Source organism: Tamandua tetradactyla, chromosome 1 (assembly GCF_023851605.1).
Source record: "Tamandua tetradactyla isolate mTamTet1 chromosome 1, mTamTet1.pri, whole genome shotgun sequence".
NCBI lineage: Eukaryota > Metazoa > Chordata > Mammalia > Pilosa > Myrmecophagidae > Tamandua > Tamandua tetradactyla.
The window spans coordinates 14,007,549-14,024,779 of NC_135327.1; the positions used below are offsets into that span (position 1 = coordinate 14,007,549).

General features: G+C 52.9%; 1 protein-coding gene across 1 annotated transcript in view; it reads left to right on the forward strand.

Annotated features, from left to right (window-relative positions):
* Window positions 1–16,954, forward strand: part of TGM2 (transglutaminase 2) — a 39,353-nt gene extending 22,399 nt beyond the window's left edge. The window contains exons 7-13 of the mRNA XM_077169029.1: window positions 433–568; window positions 1,388–1,491; window positions 3,697–3,939; window positions 5,513–5,785; window positions 12,726–12,886; window positions 13,939–14,075; window positions 15,162–16,954. Coding sequence (XP_077025144.1) covers window positions 433–568; window positions 1,388–1,491; window positions 3,697–3,939; window positions 5,513–5,785; window positions 12,726–12,886; window positions 13,939–14,075; window positions 15,162–15,312 — 1,205 coding nt within the window. The 3' untranslated portion in view covers window positions 15,313–16,954. The remainder of the gene's footprint in view (window positions 1–432; window positions 569–1,387; window positions 1,492–3,696; window positions 3,940–5,512; window positions 5,786–12,725; window positions 12,887–13,938; window positions 14,076–15,161) is intronic.
* The last annotated feature ends 277 nt before the right edge of the window (window positions 16,955–17,231 follow it).

The following is a 17,231-nucleotide window of genomic DNA, read 5'->3' on the forward strand; positions in this document are numbered from 1 at the left end:
GGAGTGTGGAGAGCAGGAGGAGCAGCAAGGAGGCCAGTGTGTCTGGAGCAGAGTGTGCAAGGAGGTAGCAAAGGGTCAGAGCCTCAAGGGCCAAGGGCCAAAGCCAGAGTTTGATCTTGATCTGGAAGCCCATAGGGAGCCCTTGAAGGTTAGCAGGTGAGTGTTGGAGTTAGATTTGCATTGCAGAGTCCCCCTCCGGCAGCTGTGATGTGAGGGGGACAGAGTGGACATGGAACAACCAGCGAAGCAGACAGCCTCATTGGGAATGGGAAGGGTTGGCGAGCACCCTCAGACCTGGACGGTGGGTACATTGCTCCCTGGGGTACAGATGGGCACGTGGAGGCCTAGAGCAGATGCCTGGGCAGGTGTCTCCCAGGCCCAGCTCACCCCATAACCCCTCTCTCTGTGCACGGCCCCTCTGTCCACCCCCAGTGCTGCGCTGCCTCGGTATCCCCACCCGCGTTGTGACCAACTATAACTCGGCCCACGACCAGAACAGCAACCTGCTCATCGAGTACTTCCGCAACGAGTTCGGGGAGATCCAGGGTGACAAGAGCGAGATGATCTGGTGAGGGGGTAGAGGGCGGAGAGGCTGGGGGCAAGGCCCAGTGAGGAAGATCCCATGGAGAAAAATCCGGGGAGACTTCTTGGAGGAGTTCACATTTGAATTGGGCCTTAAAGGTGGAGCAGTGTCTGGATGGGGGAAGACCTTCCACATAGGGGGAACAGTATGAACAAAGGCCTAGAAGAGGGCAGGTCACCCTATGATACTTGAGGGGGCACTGGGAAATTAGGTTGGAAAGGGTGTTGGGAGCCTGGAGCGCCAGGTGTGAGGGTCTGAACTTGAATCCAGAGGCAATAGATGGTCACTAAAGCCTCAGAGCTGGGGAGGGGTATGCTGGAGACTGCAGACAGGAGGTCCAGGGGAGAGCAGTGAGGGGCAGGGGGCGGGGGCACGCTCCAGGTGGGGGGTGATGGCACCTGAACCAGGGCAGGGCCTGTGGGCTGGGAAAGAAGGGATGGGAAGCCAAGAAATTAAGAGATCAAGAAGCAAGACTCAAGGAGCCCCTGGAACGGGAAGGGATTAGGGAGAGGAGTTGAGAATGACTCCCAGGCAGAGGAGTGAGCCCCTGGCTGGGGGATGGTGGCACTGACATGCACCCCCAGGCGGTGCAGAAGAGGAGGAGCGGGGATGGGGAGGTGGAGGGGTGCGGTGGGTGGGGGTTGGGATGCAGGGTTCAGCCTAGGACAAGGACAGGGAGTGTCTGTGGGCTGCCCAGGGGAGGTGCCGAGGGGGAGGGCTGGCCTGGTGTTCTGCCTGCGGGAGGTGGCAGTGAAAGTCCCGCGTGGACGGTTTGGCCAAGGTTCTGCTTCCTTTCCCCATCAGGAACTTCCACTGCTGGGTGGAGTCGTGGATGACCAGGCCCGACCTGGAACCGGGCTACGAGGGGTGGCAGGCCCTCGACCCCACGCCCCAGGAGAAGAGCGAAGGTGGGTAGGCATGGCCCCACTGCTGCAGGAGGAAACTGGGGCTCAGGAAGCTAAAATGAGTCACCCAGAGTCCTTTGACTCCAGAGCTGTGATTCTTACTTAGGTCTGGCCGACTGCAAAGACCATTGCCTCAGCCATGGGAGGGTGGAGGAGTCTCACTTATGTTTTCACGATGCACTTCTTTCATGCTTTGAAAAGTAATTGATGTGCATCATGGAAAACTTGGACAATATGGAGAAGTACAAAGAAATGTCAAATATCATCTTGTCTTCTGTCCCCAAGATAAGCGTTGTTAACAGTCACATACATCTTCCAGTAATTTCTAATTAGAGATTTGTATGTTTCTGTGTAAGCATGTATATTATGTATTGTATATGTATATATATGCCTGTAAGAGAGAGAAAGCCAAGGAGTCCTTTGGCAAAATTTTGAAGTGTAAGGACCACCTTCTCAGAATATGTTTTTTTAATTAGGAAAACATATATACAAAAAAAACAATAAATTTCAAAGCACAATGCAACAATTAGCTATAGAATAGATTTCAGAGTTTAGTATGGGTTACAGTGCCACAATTTTAGGTTTTCCTTTTAAGTTGCTCCAAGACGCTGGAGCCTGAAAGAAATATCAATGTAATGATTCAGCAGTCATACTCATTTAGTAAATCTTATCTTCTCTGTCATAACTCCTTCTCCTTTGATCTTTCTCCCAATCATTAAGGGTATTTGGGCTATGCCCATTCCAACTTTTTCATGTTGGAAGGGACTGTTAATAATATGGGCTGGGGGATGGCACTAGTTGATGTACTGGAGAGGCTGGGCCCTCTGGATTTCAGGACTTATCTGGCTTAGGAACCCATCTGGAGAGTGTAGGTTTCAGAATTATATATATAGAGATAGATAGATAGATAGATAGATAGATAGATAGATAGATAGATAGATAGATAGATAGATAGATAGATAGATAGATAGATATAGATATAGATATATAGATATATAGATATTTTTTTTTTGCATAGGCAGGCAGGTCTCCTGCCCAGGTCTCTATGCCCAGGTCTCTGGCATAGAATAATATTTTTAAATGCAAAGAATATAAAATATGAGATTACAAAGAAAACCAATCACCTTAAAATAGTTATCAAAAGGTTTGAAAAATAAATTTAGGATATAATATATATTTTTCAAATGCTTTTTTATATGACAAGATCGAGCGGCAGGGTGAATAAGTTCCATAATTAGTGGTAGAGATGAATGTAAATTATATTTCTAGTTATCTGTGACAACTACAAGATGATACAAAAATATCCGTGGTTCCTCTGGGTGAGATGTCACCCGCGCCCCTAAGAAAACTGTTCTATGCCTGCATTTGTAATGAACGGAAATGCTATCAGGGTAGAATGAAAATGAAGATATGGTTTTTCCCCACCTGCATTCATGGGCCCCTGCGTTCTATTTGCAGCCCCTTGGGGAGGTGTCCGAGGGCTCTGGGGTAAGAACTGCCACACACAGCCTTTTATCCTGGCTCTCACTGCTCACTCTCTCATTGGCATCTCTCCTTCAGATCGATTTCTGTGATTTGAATTTCAGTTTAACGTGACTGTGTTCCATCGCTACCCAGCCTCTCATCTTCAACATATTTTGGGGGGCCAATGTGGGATGTTACACATCATACTGAGATAAACCGCCAGCACTCACGGCCATCAGGTCGACACACTCCCTGAGCCGGCCGCGTGTCGGGCAACGATTTCAGCCTTGGTGTGAGCAACAGACAGGCCGTAGCTTCTACTGCGTGGCTCCAGACTTTCCTTAAGCTTGCTTGGGGAAAATTTGTGTTTTGATTATCAAACACTTGTATAGCAATTAGTCTATATTAAGAGCTTTACATATGTAATTTATAAGTCCTCATTAGACAGATACAAGCAGTATCCCCCACATGAAACTGAGGCTTCGAGAAGTTTGAGTAACTTGCCCAAGGTCACGTGACTCGTAGGAAGCTGAGCTGGGATTTGAACCCTAGAGGTTGAGCCCACGAGTCCCTGCCCTTAATCCTTACCCTGCCCTGCCTTCCCGGAAATGGAGTCACCGCATCAAAGGGCGGCATGTTCTTGAGATTTCTGCCCTTTGTGGTTGGACTGTGGAGGGTCCTGGAGGACGATGCCATCCTCTCCTTCGCCCAGGCTCACCTCCCCCGTGTCCCGTCCCCAACCAGGCACCTACTGCTGCGGCCCGGTCCCCGTCCGCGCCATCAAGGAAGGCAACCTGAGCACCAAATACGACGCCCCCTTCGTCTTTGCCGAGGTCAACGCCGACGTGATCGACTGGATCTGCCAGGAGGACGGGTCCGTGCACAAGTCTGTCAACCGCTCCCTGGTCGTGGGGCTGAAAATCAGCACGAAGCGCGTGGGCCGGGACGAGCGGGAGGACATCACTCACACCTACAAGTACCCAGAGGGTAGGTGCGCGCCCTGACCCTGCAGATAAGCCTCGCACGCTACAAGCCCCGTGGGTGCGCGCGTGTGCACGCGCGCGCGCGTGTGTGTGTGTGTGTGTGTGTGTGTTATTTAGCGGTCTGCATGCAACAACGGCCTGTGTGCTACACTACAGTTTGAGAAACTCCTTAGAAGCAAGTACATCTTTTCAAACACATTGCTGGTTGGTGGTAGAAGGGCGTTTAGGAAAAGCATTCTGTTTTCCCCAGAGGATTCAAGGCAGTTTTTAAGCCTGACTTGTTTGGTTGGTTTGACTTTTAATAAAATTGAAAGGGATTATATAGGAGAGGTATGCATCTTAACAGAAAAATTACCATCGCTCGTTATGATATTTAGCACAGTGCTTATGAACAGCAGGACCTACGACCGTGGGTAGGCAATTCCGGGCTTGTTGTTTCATTTTGTTTTGGGCAACATATTTGTACTTAAGAGGGTTAAAAGTACGAAAGGGCAGAGAGAAGAGGTTTCTGGAACATTGCGTTGTTTATCTTTGAAGTATTTACAGACCTGAGGCATGCAGGTAGATGGGGGGGGGGGGGGTTTAAATCAAACAGAAATAGGCCAAAAGAAACTTAATGTGCCATACTCAGTCGGACACAAAGATGAGTTACCACAAATCAGTGGGGGGAAAAAAGGACTTGGTTTATTTTAAAGATTGGATTATAGCATCTCGAACAACCAATTCAATTTGATGGATATTTTCCAAGCATCTACTGTGTGCCAAACACAGTGGGGCTATGGGGGCGAACAGGAAGCATAGTCACTGCCCTCCTCTGACCCCCACTGACTAGAGGTGAGCATGGTCTAGCTGGGAGGGTTGGAACAGAAGGGAAAGATGCTTTCCCTGGCCCCTGAAAGGTCTAGAGCTGCTGGTTTGATAAAAGGGATAGACATGTGTCCAGCAGTACTGGAGAAAAAAATTTTTAAAGCATAGGAGAGACAGGTCAGTGGAATATAAAGGAGGGACATCATTCCTGCTGGAGAGCTTGATAGGTGGAAAAAGGAAGAGAAAGGATTTCAGGTAGAAGAAATTCCTGGGCAAATACTTGGAAGTGAGAACATTCTCATAGATTTATTTATCTGAAAAGGTGTATCTTTGCACCTGCAATGCACAAAGCACTTCTTAGGCCCTGGATAGGAGGTAAAGATAAGGAAAATGCAATCTTAGCCCTCAGGCAGCAGAGGGATAAGCACATAAATAGGGAAAAAAACCAACCTGGTGAGCTGAAAAACCTTAATAGTTATTAGGCAGCTGTGGAAGCCCAGAAGACAGTGTGACTCATTCATTCCAGCGGGGAGGAGTGGATGGAGAAACCCTCCTGGAATAGGGTGGCTCATTTGGGCTGGGCTTTGATGGATGTATAGGTGTTCAGTTGCAGAAAATGAATAAAAAGGTCTTTCCTCCTCCTGGTACAGAAATGTAGGGAAGAGGCTCCTTCCGGGCTGCTCTGAGACTCCAGGACGCTGAGACCTCGGGTTTGCCCTGTTGCAGCCCCTTTCTGGCACCTGCTCCAGCTCTCTTCCCTTTCCCCACAGGGTCCCCAGAGGAGAGGGAAGCCTTTGCAAGGGCCAACCACCTGAACAAGCTGGCCGAGAAGGAGGAGACCGAGGTGGCCATGCGGATCCGCGTGGGCGATGGCATGAACCTGGGCAGTGACTTTGACGTCTTTGCCCACATCGACAACAACACCTCCCAGGCCCGCGCCTGCCGCCTCATGCTCTGCGCCCGCACTGTCAGCTACAACGGCGTCCTGGGGCCCGAGTGTGGCACCAAGGACCTGCTCAATCTTTCCCTGGAGCCCTTCTCTGGTAAGGCTCTGTGTTCCTGGAGCATTTATTGACCCCCAGTCGGTGACCCGCTCAGCAGAACTCTGAGTGCTCGTGTGAGAAATTTACCTCCCAGGCACCGCAGTAGCATTTACTCTGGGTCAGGCCCTGTTCTAAGCACTGTGCAATATCAGCACATTTTAGTCTTAGAATGGAAGTGGGAACTTCAGCCCAGTATTTCCCCTGTTTTCCAGAGGAAGAGACTGAGGCACAGAGAGGTTAAGTAACTTGCCCAAGGCCACACAGGTAGGAAGTGATGGAACTGAGATTTGAACCCATGCTCTTAGCAATTATACTATTTTGTTTTAGCTTATCTTCACATGACTTATAAGGCCTGGTGGTGGTAAAGTCCAGTGGTAGTTAAGAGCTCAGTTGTTTAGGCAGGGCAACCAAGGCCCAGAGGGGGAAAGAATTTCCCAAGGACACAGAGCAAGTGAGAGGCAGAGCTGCAACTCAGCCTGGTTGTCTGACCCCTATTGACTTTCCAGAACCTACTGGAGGTGCTTTAGCTGGAAGGGATAAAGCAGAAGGAAAAGATGCTTGCCCCGGCCTCAGAAAGGCCTAGACTCATTGCTTTCCTTTTCTTCTCAAATCCTCTCAGAGGCCTGGAGCCCTTGCCTCACCTTCTGCTGTCAGCATCTTCCCTTCATGAGCAAGGACCTGGTATCTCCTTTTCCTCCCTCCAGCTCTGTGTATCATTTAGCCACGGCTGCATGACAAACCACCTGAGACTCAGGGTCTGAAAACCAGAAGAATGTTTTGTTGCTCAAATATATTTTTTTTTAATTTGCTGGACAGTTCTGATGATTTGGACCAAATCCAGCTGATTTCAGCTGGGTCTGCCCTTGTGTCTGTGGCTAGCCCACCGGCCCACTGGGTGCCAGCCGCTCTAGGACGTCCTTCCTCACGTGCCTGGGGTAGCTTCTCTCAACCGGGATATGATGAGAAAATTTAGACCTACAGAAAATAACTGGAATGACTATTTTATCAAATCTCCCAAGGGTGGGACATAGCACCATTCTCGATGCACAGGGTATAGACTGATCTGTCACATACAATGGATACTTCAGGGCATTAGAGCTTAATTCTCTCCAGGACCCCCGTAGAAGAGGGGCAGGGCTGCAGCTGTGAGTGGGGTGGTGGGGCGCTCCTTGGTCCCTGCCCCTGCCTGGCTTGGTCACTGCCCCTGACTCTCTTCCTACAAATGCGTCTGGGGGTCTGAGCGGGGTTGTGGCCACCCAGAGTCCTGTAATGACTCGCACACAGAGCCAGTATTCGAACCCAGGTCTCCCACGTCCCAGTGCACCAATCCAGTTTTCTTCTGTGTGGAGCCCTGCAGGCATGAGGAGGGCAGAGGGCTCTTAGAGCTGGGACAGGACCAGGGAGCTGGAGAGTAAGATAGTGTCCAGCTGCTGAGGGACGACACTGTCCCTGGGGCCTGGGAGTGGAGGGTCCCGCTCGCTGTGTGACCCGGGCGAATGGCAGCTTCCCTGAGTCTCGGTGTCCCGTGAGCCTCAGCACAGGACTGGGGGGAGGGTAAGAGTTGTGCACATAGCAGGTACTCAGTACACAGAGCCGGCGTGATTACACCAGAGACGAGGGAGAAGCCCAGGGCAGATGCATTCTGGGTTTGAGGAGTCGTGCTTGTCCAACCAGTAATATTTCCCATCCTTCACCGCCTCTGCCTCGACCCGTGGCCCCCTGGCCCGGCTCATGGGGTCCGGCCTCTGAGTTCCTACGAGAGCCCGAGGGGGATGCAGGCCAAGGTCTCTGGTGTTAACAATTGCCACCTCCGGTTTTGCGATCTTGGGCCCACCTTGGGCACGCCGGGAGCTGCGCGTCCAAGCAGGTCAGCACTGGGGCCCCCAGCAGGGGCCAACCCCCGGTGGGAAGAGCCACGTGGCTTCGGGGTGGCGCACCAACACTTACGCTGTTGCGGGCACATGCTCTGCGCCAGCCAAACCCGGCTTTGAAACTTGCCCCTGCCACAACCCTGGGCAAGGTGAGCGTGCCCTCGGGGACTCAGAGCCTGCTTCTCCAGGAAGGGGGCAGCAGCCATGCCCAGCCGGCTGCTGTGGGGACCGGAGGGCAGGACGCGTGCACCGGTTCCCCCTGTGCGGGGCATGGCACCCAGCCAGGGCCTTGGGAAAAAGCTGGGGAAAGTGCAGACAACAGAGCTGGGATGCAGTGGGGCCTGTGGTTCCCCTTACAGCAGACACACAGAGAAGCAAGGGGAGGCCGAGAAGCCCCGTGGGCCTTTCCTGAATGGCACCTGTGCCAGGCAGTTGTGCGAGCACCAGGCTTGGTGGGTCCCAAGCTCCTGCCAGACTTGCTGGTGCTGAGGGACCCGGCTCTCGCCTCTGCACCTGGGACCTGATGCCTGGGGGACTAGGTACCCACGCCCTAGATCCCGCAGCTCCCCCCACTGGCTGTGAGCTCCTGGGTATTTCTCTTTCCATTCTGGGCCTCAGTCTCCCCCTTCGTGCAATGGGCAGTTCATCTTTCAAGGCCCTGCCAGCCCGTTAGTCCGAAGGCACCATTATCAGTTGGTTCTCATGCTGGTATGCATGAGCAGAGGGAGAATCTCCTGAAATGTGTGGCCTGGGCCCAGCGCCAGGCCTGGGCCGGAGAAGAGGCTGGAATAACTTCCTCCCCACCCTGGCCTCTGGCCATTCGCTCTGCCTCGCAGATACCTTCACGGTGCCTGAAGCATTGTTCTGCCAGCTTCAGCCACGGCTGTCTGGTTTTCTCATCAGCCTAGGGGCAAGTGTTTACAGCAGAGCGGGTCCCTCCTGCTGCAGGTGTCCCGCAGGGGTGCTGCCTGTGGGGAGAGGGGGGAGGGCCAAGCCCGAGGTGCTGCCCACAGGCTGGAAAGTGGGGATCACCTAAGAGACTCTTGTGGGGGCCTCCAAAGCCAAGCTCAACCTGAGATAGAGCCTTTCACCCCGTAAGACCCCACACCTTGGCTGAGTTGCCAGCTGTTCCTTGATGATAAATCTGGGGGGTTTCCTTAGACCGGACACAGGAAGCCAAGCCCAGGACAGCTGGACCGACTCCAGTGGCTCCCCCATTTCCTCCTCGCTCTGCTGCTCCTCTCCCTTCCCCGTCTGCCCCCTTCTTCCTTCTCTCTCTCCTCACGTACCTCTCTAGGTGGAGCCCTGGAAGTGCAGCCAGTGTGGCCTGGGCACCTTCTAGAACATGGCAAATTATCTGAGGAAGGTTTGAGGCTGACCTCATACATTTCCTTCTCCCAGCGCCCGGCCCAGGGCCAAGGCCACAGTCCCTGGCCTCGGACAGCAGCTCCCAGAGGCCCTGCCCTGGCCTGACCTCGGCCTCCTGGAAAAGTCAACAGTTGGGGCCATATCCTGGAATAATATTTTCTTTTATTTCTGTGGAACTGGTCAGAGTTTCCAAGCTGCTGCATCAGGTCTTCACCCACTTATCGTGACTCTTTTTTGTCCCCTTTGGCAGAAGGTTCTGTGTTCTTCTCCCCTCTGGTCATATTGGCAGAGGTTGCAGCAGGCCCGCTCTGCGAATGAAAGGCTAGAGGGCTGGGTCAGCCCGTGCCACATTTTCCAAAGAGTGGGACAGGTGACCCCAGTGAGCACAGCCGGGGCCTGCCTTGTCTTCACTCAGCGTGGGGGGGCTCTGGGCGCAGTTCTCCAGTCTTCTCATGACCAGCCGGAGGACATCTCAGCCAGTTGGTCTTTTATATATATCTAAAAATATATATATATATATAGAGAGAGAGATTATTGTGAAATATAACATGTATACAAGAAAGCAATACATTCCAAAGTACATTGTAACAAATAGTCGTAGAATACAATTTTAGAGCTTGGTATGGATTACAATTCCGCAATTTTAGGTTTTTCCTTCTATCTGCTCCAAGACATTGGAGACTCATCGCTATCATGATTCAGCACTCATGCTCATTTGGTAAATCCTGTCTTCTCTATCTAACTCCTCCTTTTCCTTTGATCTGTCTCCCAATCATTAAGGGTGTAGGACTATGCCTATTCCCACGTTTTCATGTTGGAAAGGGCTGTCAATAATATGGGATAGGGGATGGGAAAGGCTGGTCCCTCTAAGTTTCAGGACTTATCTGGCCTAGGAACCCATCTGGAAGTTGTGGGTTTCTTGAAAGTAATCATAGTTCATGGAACCTTTGTGGAATCTCAGATAGAGCCGTAGGTGTTATTTAGGGTTGACAGGAGTGGTTTTGGTTGGGGTTTGGCAAACCAGGGTAAGTAGAAATATCTAGCTGAAACTTGCATAAGAGTAGCTTCAGAATAGCTTCTTGGCTCTATTTGAACTCTCATAGCCACTGATACCTTATTTGTTACAATTATTTTCCCTCTTTTGGTCAGGAAAGCATTGTCGATCCCACAGTGCCAAGGACAGGCTCATCCTTGGGATTCATGTCCCATGTTGCCAGGGCGACTTTCACCTCTGGACGTCATGTCCCACGTAGGGGAAAGGGTGATGATTTTACTTGCAGAATTGAGCTTAAAGAGAGAGAGGCCACAGCTGAGCAACAAAAGAGGTTTCCTGGAAGTAACTCTTAGGCATAATTATAGGTAGCTGAGCTTCTCTGCTACGTACATAAACTTCACAAGAGCAGGTGTCAAGATCAAGGGCTCGGCCTATTGATTTGGGAGACCCTAATATTTGAGATAGTATCTGGGGTTTCCCTGGTGGTAAAGTTTAACAGTTCCATATTTTTTCTTCCATCCCTCAAGGGACTTTGCCAATACTTTTTAATTATCTACTCCACATACTCTGGGATGCACCCAGGCATTACATCATTAAGCCATAGAGAATCACAAGCCCTCATCCCCATTCTGGGCTCCCTGTGTTTGGGTGGTTTAAATGATCTATCCAGACAGGCTGAGTTAGATTATGTGCTACGAACATTTAGGTTTTGGACAACATAAAACTCTCTTCCTTTGGTCTCATAGAGTAGGTGAAGTTCTAAAATACAGACATTGTCTTCCTTACCCCTGTATCTGATTTACCCTAGTCCCGACCTGATTGGCTTTTTTCTTATCTTTAATTGAAGCCTGATCTCTTTTTCAATTTTTTTTAACAGTTGTTGTGTGTGGCAATGCTGCCTTTCAGACCTGCAGAACTCCAACTCTGAGTCTTCCCCCAGGTCCAGGGAAATACCAGATCATGCATATATAGCACAGCCTCTCAAAACCTAGAAATAACAAATACTGCTCCGGGCTAAATGAGACTGCTATCAGAGCTTACAGTCTAGGCCCCAATTTTCTTTATAAGTATTTTCTAAATGAGACCATACAATATTTGCTCTTTTGTTTCTGGCTTATTTTCCATCCCCTAACGTCCCCGAGTTCGTTCACCTCATTGCCAATTGGTCTCTGACATCTCTAACTTAGCGAATCCCTTTTAACAGCAAGTTCAGGCCTCAAGCTCTGAGCCCTTGGCCAATGATAATGTCTACCAAGAATTGAACAATATGGCTTTGCTTGGATTTATTTTTGCTGGTCATTTTCTAGTTATAGTAAATGAGACTGGTTTGCCGATAATAACAATGAAAAGTTTCCCTAAGCAAAAATAGTTAAAATATCAAGCGAGTTGGTTTAAAGAGAAACAATGACCAAATAATGATAAACACAGATGTGCGGGAAAGCATGTGAGTGGCTGGAGTTTGGGAAACCCTGTCCAGGGTGGGGGTGGGGCAGAAGGCAGAAAATGAGGCATTTCCCTCCTGATGCTGACTCCTGCCTTGGCAGGTGGAGGGATAATAAGAGGTTGACTGAGCAGCAGGGAGCCCCAAGACGGTCCTCCCAGCACCCCCGTTTGACAGGGGAGGCCTAAGGAGTGGAAGGGACTCGCCCAAGGTTCTCTGTGAGGGCGTGGACAAGCAGGACCTGGGCTCCAGCCTGTAGACTCTCAGTCCAGTGCTCTTTTTACTGTTTCTTCCTTTCTCCTATGAGTAGGCCCTGCACTCATAGGAGAAATGAGGTTTTTCCTTCTATCTGCTCCAAGACAGTTGGGCCTCAGTGCTATTGTCGGAAAAATCAGGCTAAAACTCATGTTTTGCTTCTCTGTGGAGGGAACGATTGGCCCTGCAGCTGCTTTCTCATCCCCTCCTCACTGTGCAGCTTCTGCTCTGAAATGACGTGGGGTCTTAGCTCTGCCCAGCAAGCACTGGGTGTCCCAGGGAACAGAGAGGGAACAGAGAGGGCAGGGCATCTGCCCAGGCTCACCCAGCCAAGCGGGTCTCCTGACTGCTCACAGGCAGAAGCCTTCCTTCTTCTGTAAAACGGGCACCGTCCACCCACCTCGGGGGGGAATGAGCTCAGGTCCAGGAGAAGGACTCTTCAGGGAGTGCAGATTAGGCCGCTTGACTCTAGCTCTGGATTGTACCAGCTGCCGCGCTGGGGCCATGTTATCTCTCCTTCTCGAGCCTCTCTGTAGGCTGGGGAGTAACAAGAGTTCAGTCTTCTTAGGGCGGTTGTAGAGACGACGGGGGATGTTGTGGGAAGCGCGGTGCCTGGCACAGCTGCAGGTGTCAACTCTGGTTCTCCCCTGGGTGCGGCGGCAGCCAGCACCCACTGAGCCCCAACTGTGTGCCTCCCCTCGGCCCTGGGGTGCCGTAACTGTACAGACACGGAAACGGGCCCCGCGAGGTGGATCGACTGGCTCAGTGTCCCCAGTTGGCAAGGGGCAGAGGCAGGATTAGAACCCAGGTCCATGGGAGCTCGAGCACCCGCCTCCCCCACTTCGCCCTGGACCCCTCCAGCCAGGGCGGGTGGGGGATGGCCGGGATCTGTCCGGGCAGGCACCACCCTGTGGCCTCAGCGTGTCCCTCGCCCTCTCTGCACTGGTGGAGTTTGGAGGGGACAGCGGGTGCTGGCCCTGACGAGCGCCCTCCCCGCTGTCCCTCCTGCAGAGAAAAGCGTAACCCTTCGCATCCTCTATGACAAGTACTGTGACTGCCTGACGGAGTCCAACCTCATCAAGGTGCGAGCCCTCCTCATGGAGCCGGCCGCCGACAGCTACCTGCTGGCCGAGAGGGACATCTACCTGGAGAACCCCGATATCAAGATCCGGGTAAGGGACAGGCTGGGCAGGGCGTGGGGCCGGTGCAGGGCCTGGGGCAGCCCACCGCACAGGCACGCTTACACCAGGGGTTCCCTCATCAAAGAGAAGCATCGTGAAGCCACATGAGTTTGGGACTTGGAACCTCTAGAAATGAATCCCAGGATCCCAGGTCAGTAAAAGCATGGACGCTTAAAATGCTGAACTCCCAAGATTGGATCTCCAGGTCCTGGTGGCCCGGTGAGGTGGGCCTGGGGGAGGAGGGGCTAAGGGCAGAGACTCTGGAGTCACATTGCTTGGATTTGTGCATGGGTGGCCCTGAGCACATTACTTCACCTCTCTGTGCCTCAGTTTATTCATCTGTAAAATGGGGTTAATCCTAGCATCTAGGGTTGTTGTAAGGATCAAATGTGGGTCCATAGGAAGTACTTAGAACCATACTAGGCACCTTTATTAAGGGCCCAGTAACAGCTGTCATTACCCCCACCGCCATCACATGCCCAGAACCCTGACTGCAGCAGTTGCAAATAAATGGTAAACAGTGGAACGGAAGGCAGTGAGCATTGATTGAGCGCCTGCTGTGTGCCAAGCACTGCTTGTAGCTTACACACATTAGCTCAGTTAATCCTCATGAGAATCCTGCAGTCAGGCATTTCTCTCCCATGGCAAAAATAACAAGGCTCAGGGAGGGTAGTCGCTTCCCTAGGGACACACAGCAAAGAAGGGGCAGAGGTCAGCCTGGCTCCAAAGCACGTGATCTTTCCACTCTAGACTCGAGAATAAGGAAGGCGCCTTGTCCATCCCCTGGTCACATGGAATCTCACTGCAGCTCCCTAAGGGAGACCAGGACAGGTATTACCATCACCTGCACTTTCCAGACTAGGAAACCAAGGTGCCGAGGCTGAGAGTCCTAATGGCATAGCAGGGCACGGCTCTGTTCAGTAAACGTTAGGCCAAATGGCAGCAAATCCAGAGATGGCCCAGCTGTGCCCTGGCAGCCCTTGAGGAACTCTGGGTTCCTCCCCTCGCTGCCGCCCCGACATCTGCCCCGCCCTCTCTTCCAGATCCTGGGAGAGCCCAAGCAGAACCGCAAGCTGGTGGCCGAGGTGTCCCTGCGAAACCCGCTCGCCGTGCCCCTGTTGGACTGCGCCTTCACCGTGGAGGGGGCCGGCCTGACGGAGGAGCAGAAGACCGTGGAGATGTACGTGCCCTTCCCCCAGCCGCAGGGCGGGGTGCAGGAGGGCGAGGCTCACGGGAGACCGTGGGTCTGCCCAGGCACCTACCCCTGACCCAGGACTCCCTCCTCTTCACCTCCCAAACTCACACCCACCTCCCTGCACCCCATATCCCCCCAGTGCATTGTCCCCACCCTCACACCCTCACTCAGCACCCGCACCCCAGGGCACGAGTCTTCACAAACCCACAATCATGAAGCTTCCTCCTCTGGAGCCACGGGGGTCCCCGCAGAAGCAGGGGTGTCTGCATTCTGCGTGCCAGCTGTGTGCAGGTGCACACGCGTGGCTCTGTGGGTGTGTCCTCATATGTATGCATACATAGGAGCATGCACACTTCTTATTTTTTTACTTTTTTTATTGCCATGTAATTTACATACAGCAAAGAGGGCAAATTGTGTATGAACAGCTGAATGCATTTTTACAAGTGTGGCCGCCTGAGCAGACCCACGGTTCCCCTCAGACACCACCGTCCACCGTGTACACGAGGCAGCCACACACCCAGGGCCCTGTGCCCGTTAGGAGGGCAGATGGTCCAGGCCCCATGCAGGGTGGTCAGCGGGCCCATTGGTTTATTTCTACTTTTTCACAGTGCTGGATAGCACTGGTATTATTATTATTATTATTATTTTACATGGGCAGGATCCAGAAAATGAACGCTAGCATTATTATTTCTTAATGCAATTTTACTGCGATATATCTGCATGTTCCTATGTATGCATTCAAATGCATATGAGGACACACCCACATATGCACGTGCGCGCCTGCACGCAGCTGACACATGGAATGCAGACACCCCTGCTCCTGCGGGGACCCCGTGGCTCCAGAGGAGGAAGCTTCATGGCTAGAACCCATCCAGAGTGCACAATCGGAGGCTCCCAGCATCGCCCCAAGGCTGTGCATTCATGGCCGTCCGTGTATTTCTCGCCATAGCTGTGCATTCACAGAGGCTCCGGGCTGAGTGCTCGGTGCTCCCACCTCACCCTGGCCTGAGCCCGTCGTGGGGGGACGAGGCCCGGGGCCCCTCTCCTCACCCTCTGCATCTCTCCCCGCAGCCAGGACCCCGTGCCGGCGGGGGAGGAGGTGAAGGTGCGGGTGGACCTGCTGCCCCTCCACGTGGGCCGCCACAAGCTGGTGGTCAACTTCCAGTGCGACAAGCTGAAGGCCGTCAAGGGCTTCCGGAACGTCATCATCGGCCCCGCCTAAGGGGCTCCTGCGCCCAGCCCCACCGCAGCCTGCTGAGAGCACCCCAGTTTCACCCCAACCTTGATCCCAAGCTGAGAAACAAATCATGCCCCCTTCTGAGCTCCAGACCCCAGGGTGGGGGTGGGCTGCCTGTGGGGACCCTGTGGGATGGAATGTGCTCCTGGCCCCTCTCGGCCCCCTGCCCCGTCTCCCTGAGCCAGGAGGAATGTTCTTTGCCGCCCAGTGAGAGCCCTGACCTGGGCCAGCTGGGGGCAGGGAGTGGGAGGAGGGCGTGGAATCCCACACCTCCCTGTCCAGCCCGATGCCATCTGAAAAGCTATTGGCCACCCACCGCCTGGTTTGATCTACTCCACAGCCCCCTGGAGCTGGCAAAAAAGGAACAGCGTACCCTCTGGCTGCATGGAGGAGCTCAGCTCTGAGTGTGTCCTGTCCCGCCACCCACCAGACCATGCCCGGGCCCAGGGGCCCCTGGGAGAGCCACAGCCGGTTGGGAATGGGAAGGGGGTCCAGGGCTAGGCCAGGCCCAAGCTCCACTCCACATGCCAGCAGCCTTGATCCTCCAGCCCCTCCCCCAACCTTACCATCGTGAGGCGCCTACCATGTGCCAGGCGCCTCTAGGCTTGCTGGTGCTTGCCTGGCCACCGGCCCACTGAACTGCTATGGGAAACTGCAGAGTAGGAGCTGCTTCCTCAAAGGAAGCTGAGGCTCGGAGACGGGAGGCGGCCCGCTCTCCACTGCCAGGCCCCTGGTTATTTGACAGGCTGGTAAGGCGGGGGCCTGGAGGTGGAGCCTGGGCCTTCTGACTCTGAGTCTAGGGCTCAGTTCATGACACCAGCCTTGACCTGAGAAGGGCAGAGGGGCCATTTGGGACCTGATCAAAAAGGCCCCAATCTTTTTTGGAGGGCTGGAGGTCAGAGTCCTGGGTTCAAGCCTCAGATTTGGCCATGTGAGTCTGAGCTAATGCCTTCCCTTGTCTGGGCCTCACTTCCTCCTTGGTCAGAGGAGGGAGTGAAACAGCGCATCTCCAGGGCCCTCTCAGCTTCATGTTACTCAGCCTTGCGAATACCCACCAGCCTACTCCCTAGCTCCACAAAGCCTTGGCAAACAGGCCCAGGATGCGTCCGAGGGTAAAACCGTGACCATGACCGCCATCCTGCCCCCAGCCCTGTCCTGGTTCCCTGCTTGGCCAGACACCTTCCTTCACATCCCAGTTCTGGGGGGAAAAGAGCCTGACTGCCCCTTCTCCCCACCAGCCTTCCCGCCACGACGCTAGACCACGCACCCAGCACCTTAGCTTCTGCCTCTGGGAAAGCCTGGGAAGCCCCTGAATTGTCATCTCTGCTATTATCCCCAATTGACTGAGCCTTCCTCAGGCTGCAAAGGGAGGGAGAATTCACAGCCTCCAGGATACCCCAAATCCCTGAGAGGGACTTGGGGGAAAAGTCACAGTAATGCACTTAGAACTCTCTGCTTTGCATAGGGAAGAATCACAAATGAGCCGACATGTATATGTTCTATATAAATATAACTCTCTTTCTCTATGGCTTTATAAAAGCTTTTGGGTTCCAAGCAGGTAATAGTTGTGCTTTTGAACCACAAGGAGGGAACACTGAAATAAAGTTTATTTTTCACATTCAAACAAGGGCTGGTCTAGTTCTCTAGGAACTTTTGAGGAGGCCGGGTGGGTGAGTCCTCACATCGTATCAGCCACTTCCTGCCTGGGAGCCTTTCCCGAGCCTCGGCTCCACCCACCCCTCCCATTTAAACTTATTCGGGCATTCAAAACCCTAACAGGCCGTTGCCATCTCTGGCCCTGTACTAGTTGGGCTCTCTAGGGAAACAGAACCTACAGGAAATAGCTGTAAATATTACGAAATTTGTATAAGAAGTGTCTCACGCAGTTGTGGGGATGCGCAAGT